Genomic DNA, 5,497 nt, shown 5'->3' with positions numbered 1-5,497 from the left:
TGCCTCCAAGCAGCGCGACACCTCGTACTGCTCAGCCAGAGGGTGGAGATCCTGAGCCTGAAATATATTTGTTCAATGCTTAGAGGTAGTCACATATGATTCAATTAAATTAATTAAGAATTATTTGTACTTACCCTAAATTGTATTACCCAACTCTTGGCGGGGCCGGACGCGTCCGGTACGTTCACAGAAAGTGGCGGGTTCACTGGACCAAAACGCTCCTGAAGCTCCGCCCTTCAGAAAGCTGGCACGGCAACCGGACCAACAGCTTCACCCGCAATGGGAAGCCCGAGCAGGTACGACACGTCCTGCAACGTGGGGGCCATCTCCCCGCACGGCAAGTGGAAGGTGTACATCTCCGGACGCCACCTGTCCGCCAACGCCGCAAGTAGAGAGCGGTCCAGCTGCATCCGCTTCTTGGCGCCACCGTCTTGGCCGTCGCCGGCCTGAAGCATACGTGCGAGTGGCAGCAAACCAGCCTCACGTAACCTGTATATTTTGCATTGTGGTTACAATTATCGTACAAGCTATACATTAATTCCGTACAAAAATATAAAGTATCACCTGTCAAGCCAGCGGTTGTCCAGGTGCAACAACTCCTTTGCTACACGAGGGCGCAACTCGTGAAGCTCCTGCCCCTCCACCACTGCCAGGTACAACCTGTGCCGTTCGTCGGTGTTCGCGTCAAGGAGCTCCGGTGTCTGCGTCATATCTGCATGAAAAATATAAGTATTGTAACATATATTCGTACAAACAATTGAAAATACTAAAAACTATTCTAAATATAAATACGCTAAGAAATATTTCTAACATCTATTGAAAATACTAAAAACTCCTTAAAATATAACTACCCTAAAAAATATATCTAAAAACTATTGAATTACTAAAAACTATTGAATTACTAAAAACTATTCAAAATATAGCTACCATAAGAAATATTCCTAAAAACTATTAAAAATACTAAAAACTATTCAAAATATAACTACCCTAAGAAATATATCTAAAAACTATTGAATTACTAAAAACTATTCAAAATATAACTACCCCTAGAAATATATCCAAAAACTATTGAATTACTAAAAATTATTTAATTACTAAAAACTATTCAAAATATAACTACCCTAACAATTATATCTAAAAACTATTGAAAATACTAAAAACTATTTATAATAGAACTACCCTAACAAATATTTCTAAAAGCTATTAAAAATACTGAAAATTATTCTACGTATAACTATCCTAACAAATATTCGTAAAAACAATTGATAATTATACGAATATAACGAGAATATACCTCCAAACCGACGTGTGGACAGGGCTTCTCCGCTTCCTCTCCTCTCCTCTCTTCCTCTCCTCCATTTTTTTATTGATTTTTGCTAAATATTATGAGAATTAGGGGTGGGTGGGGAGCTTAAATAGTGGGGGTGACGTCCCGCCCGTTGGGAGGGCGGGATGCTCCTCGGGGGAACCTCCCGCCCGTTGGACGGGCGGGTTGCCGCGTTCTTTCGCGAAGAGGCCCCTCCTGGGGGCCTGAAAAAAAAATTTCGACCCCCCGCCCGTTGGATGGGCGGGATGTGGAGGCACCCATTTTTCGAATTGTTCCAAACCGGTACCTTTTCGAATTTAAATTTTTTAACCCTTTTTTTAAAAAAAGTCCTTGGCTAAGCTGCCAACGGTGGGCCATGGTGGCGGCTAAGGCCTGCGTGGGCCGCGCTGTATTCCTCACCTGCCGTCGTGCTGGTTCGTCCGTTCCCGACCTTTCCACTGGCGCACGGGCGGGCCGCCGCCCACCAACGCCAAGCACGAGCAGGAAGAAACAAATTCTTCTTCGCTAACTCGCTGGCCATTCTATTTCTGCCATTCTCCGCCCAGCGCCCAGCGCGCAGAGAAGACGACCCGAACTCCAGCAGCGGAGGGAGCTAGAACTAGAAGAATTAGAGTCCAGGGAGAAGCCATGGCCGGCAGGAGCTTCTTGAACCGGTCTCCCAAGGAGGAGTCCGACGCCGCCGTCAAAGGTAGCTTCGTTCCCGTTTCCCACCCCATGCCATCCGATTCCCGATCCACCCGAATTCGACTTCGATTCTTAGGTCCAGCTACTAAAACAGATAGGTGGATTTGTTGCGCCTGCTCTAGGGAGGAGTTGGCACTGAGGGCCGTGCAAATCTAGGTGCCCCAGGGTGGGCGGGTGGTTGGTGCCAGGCTCTGGGGCTCTGGGGATCACTGCGGAGCCAAAGATGGGTTTTTGGTTCGGTTTCGATCCCCATTCTCCCCGGAGGGGATACCTTTCTCTTCCCCTTTGTCTTGACGGCCTTGAGTCAGCGGGTATCTAGAGATGGCTGCGATGATTATTATTGTTGTTACATTTGCACTCACATAGTCACATGACGTCTCTTGATCTGCAGTTCCTTGTGAATCAATATATTCAGTGTTCTCTTCCCTGGAGGCATTCTTTTCTGATGTCTTAGCAGACCCTGCGGGTGAAGTTTGTAGGCAGTGGCACGTTGTTTTCTGAACGAATAAAGTGGCAGAGTGGGAGCTTTTATTGGCCTTACGGAATTATGAACGTGTTTCAGGTTGGAGTGCATTTTTTGCTGCATTGCTAATTTCTAGAGTGTTCCTGTTACAGAGGCTGTACTACTGGGAGCGAAGAATGCTGCAATAGCTGGTACTGTGGTAGCGGTTCCCACGGTGCGTAATTGTTGAGCTATTTAATTTGCAGTCTGTAGTTTATGTGCACTTCCTCCCAAGAAATTTAATGCCCATGCTTAAGAGAGGGTAAATCATCATTTGTTATCTTTGCTTTTTTTAGGGAATCGTTCCATCAGCCTGTTATATCTCTTCTTATAATTTAGTAGGAAAAAATGAAATTCTGATGACTTAAAAAGATTAACTAGCTACCTTCTATAGATTCCCATATGTTTAACTATGAAATGGTTTGGATTGTTATGTTGCATATAGTTCTGATCTACATGAAAATTTATCTGCTGCAGTTGGTTGGCTGCCGTGTCCTTCCTTGGGCTAAGGCTAATCTCAACTACACCGCACAAGCACTCATCATATCTGCAGGTACCGTTCTACTGAAAGCTAGTTATTGAGCTAATGTAGCTGTAATGACTCAAGAGAATTGCCATATAGTTGCAACATGATATTGAATTTGTTTATATGGTAGCTTAAATATCTTAGCAAATCACTGTGTTACAGCTCCTGTTTGATGGATAATACTCGCACTGTTTTACAATGTAAAGTAACCACATGAAGATACATAGGTAACCAAATCCAACATGGTGCGATGGTGCCTATTTGTTGGGATGTGCTGAAAGACACTTATTTTAAATCTTTATCCTATTGGTTCAGGCTTTCAAGTTCTCATGCTACTCAGTCATTAGATGCTTCCCCTTATTTAGGGTTTGCATTATAACAATATCTTATCCTCTCCTGTTAGTGCATATATCAGATGTTCTCATAATTACTTGGCCCCTGTTTCAAAAAACTTTTGTCACTTAAAAGGATCCAATCCTCTATGATTCACAAGCCCTTTTTTTCTGTTCAACTTCTTAGCGATGTATCTTTCCAGTTATCTGTTTATAATTGAAATTCAATCTATTGACTTACATCAACTTTACATGTTGTTTGAAATGTTGAGAAATGACATGTGTGATGCATGGGTAAAGTTTGACATCCTAGAATAGAAGAAAAGCATCCGGCACCCAGCTTACAATAATGGATGATTCTTCAATGCTCATATTAATACAGAAAAGTAGAACCACCTTCTTTTTTTTCTGATGTTGTTAAGAGGGAATGTACAAACAGGACTTGTGGTGATGAATTACTGGCATGTTTCTGTGACTAGTGCTCCTTCCGTTCCAAATTGTAGGTCGTTTTGGCAAAGGCTATGTATCTAGAAATAGCGTTTATCTAGGTGCCTAGCAAAGGCTATGTGTATAGATTTGCTAAAACGACCTATAATTTGGAATGGAGGGAGTAAGATAAATGGAGTACCGCTGTTTGGAAAAGAGTGCATGTGGAGTCGGGTTTTGTTTCACTTTCTTTGTCTAGTGAGTAGCTTTAAATGTCTCATCTGACAGTAGCATAGAAGACATAGAAGTAACATCACCAGTCTTGAGTCTTAATTAAGATGCAAAGCAGAACGTCGTGCAATAACATCAACAAAATGAAATATGTTGGATTGTTGATTCTGTCTGTCTGAGGTTATTGGTTTATTACAAGTCTTATGTTAATGTACTTAAAATATGCTGCGCAAGTGAAGTATTTGAACAACTGCATAACGTCGTGCAATAACATTGACAAAATGAAATATGTTGGATTGTTGATTCTGTCTGTCTGGAGGTTATTGGTTTATTATAGGGCTTATGTTAATCTACTTAAAATATGCTGCGCAAGTGAAGTATTTGAACAAGTACAGATTGCCAGCTTGTCACACCTTTTAATTTTTGTTTACTCTTGCCTAATTTTTAAGGTACATACTTTGAATTGCTGCAACCAGAGCTTTATTTCTTCTTTCTTTTCTTGTTTTATTCCTTTCAAGTTCTTGTGAGTCTGGATGATCACAGCTGTCCCAATGAGGTTGCTATCTTGTTTTCAGAGTGGACTTGAACAACATAAAGTGCTATTGTAGTTTAAATTAACAAGTTCACTAGCCTAATGGTACATGAAGCGACTATAATTGACTATTGGTTATCTGATACCATATTTTGATAATATAAATGCTATTGGGAACACCACCAAAACTGATCAAGCAACATATAGTAGCTTTGTTTTTGTTGCATTACCTTATGCAAGCTAGATTTATAAATTAACATGCTCATTGGACAGAAGGCCATTCAGAACATTCTGAAAGTTTTACTGATTTATTTGTCAGCCTGTATCGCTGGCTTCTTCATCACTGCCGACAAAACCATTCTCCGGAACGCAAGACAAAACACCATCGGGAAGCTCGACAAGTAGACTTCGGTGCAGATCTGTGGCTGTAATGGTTCACCGATTTCGGTGTTTCGCTGCTCAAGCCAACTGTGCTGTGTAAAGACTTGCTTACCTGACGGACTCGACCGGTGCATCCAATTTTCCGCCAATTTATTTTGGAATAAAATACGGGGCTAATGGGTATACGCCTGTGTAATGTGGAATTTGAGACCTGCTTCTGTAGTCAAGGGTTGTAAGACTGTTCAGTAAAATGCGATATGGTATTTGTTGCCCCCCCAAGTCGGACATTTCTTCTGTTCTTTGACATCCCCCCTGCAAACTATCATGAGGGCGTGCATGTCATTTCGGTGACTGCTTCAGCAACTTCTGGGCTGTGTATCTAACTCATAAAGCACGCCGCCCGTTGCAGCCTGCTTCTTTTGCAGCAAATTGGCAGACTACCGGCTATAGTGAGCCTTCTTGTTGGAGGGGGAATCTGATACTCGCCTTGCTGAATATATTGCTTCCCTCTGGAGCATACCATATCACCCAGCAGGGACGGTGATGAAGATTTTCT

At 42.2% G+C, this 5,497-nt stretch overlaps 1 protein-coding gene across 1 annotated transcript; it reads left to right on the top strand.

Moving 5' to 3' along the window:
• The first annotated feature begins 1,743 nt into the window (after positions 1–1,743).
• LOC112880174 (early nodulin-93) lies at positions 1,744–5,235 on the top strand. Its single transcript, XM_025944680.1, has 4 exons — positions 1,744–2,015; positions 2,627–2,688; positions 2,991–3,066; positions 4,880–5,235. Exons 1-4 carry the CDS (start codon positions 1,955–1,957, stop codon positions 4,963–4,965), a joined length of 285 nt encoding a protein of 94 aa, XP_025800465.1. The 5' UTR covers positions 1,744–1,954; the 3' UTR covers positions 4,966–5,235.
• Positions 5,236–5,497: the final 262 nt, after the last annotated feature.

This window comes from Panicum hallii, chromosome 1, assembly GCF_002211085.1.
Source record: "Panicum hallii strain FIL2 chromosome 1, PHallii_v3.1, whole genome shotgun sequence".
NCBI lineage: Eukaryota > Viridiplantae > Streptophyta > Magnoliopsida > Poales > Poaceae > Panicum > Panicum hallii.
This window is presented reverse-complemented; position numbering and strand designations above follow the sequence as displayed.

Bases quoted from the DNA above. Each gene is read 5' to 3' on its own strand.
- LOC112880174 (XM_025944680.1), top strand. From the start codon at position 1,955: ATGGCCGGCAGGAGCTTCTTGAACCGGTCTCCCAAGGAGGAGTCCGAC. The intron at 2,016-2,626 runs GTAGCTTCGTTC...TTCCTGTTACAG, and splicing joins GTCCGACGCCGCCGTCAAAG to AGGCTGTACTACTGGGAGCG. The intron at 2,689-2,990 runs GTGCGTAATTGT...TATCTGCTGCAG, and splicing joins CTGTGGTAGCGGTTCCCACG to TTGGTTGGCTGCCGTGTCCT.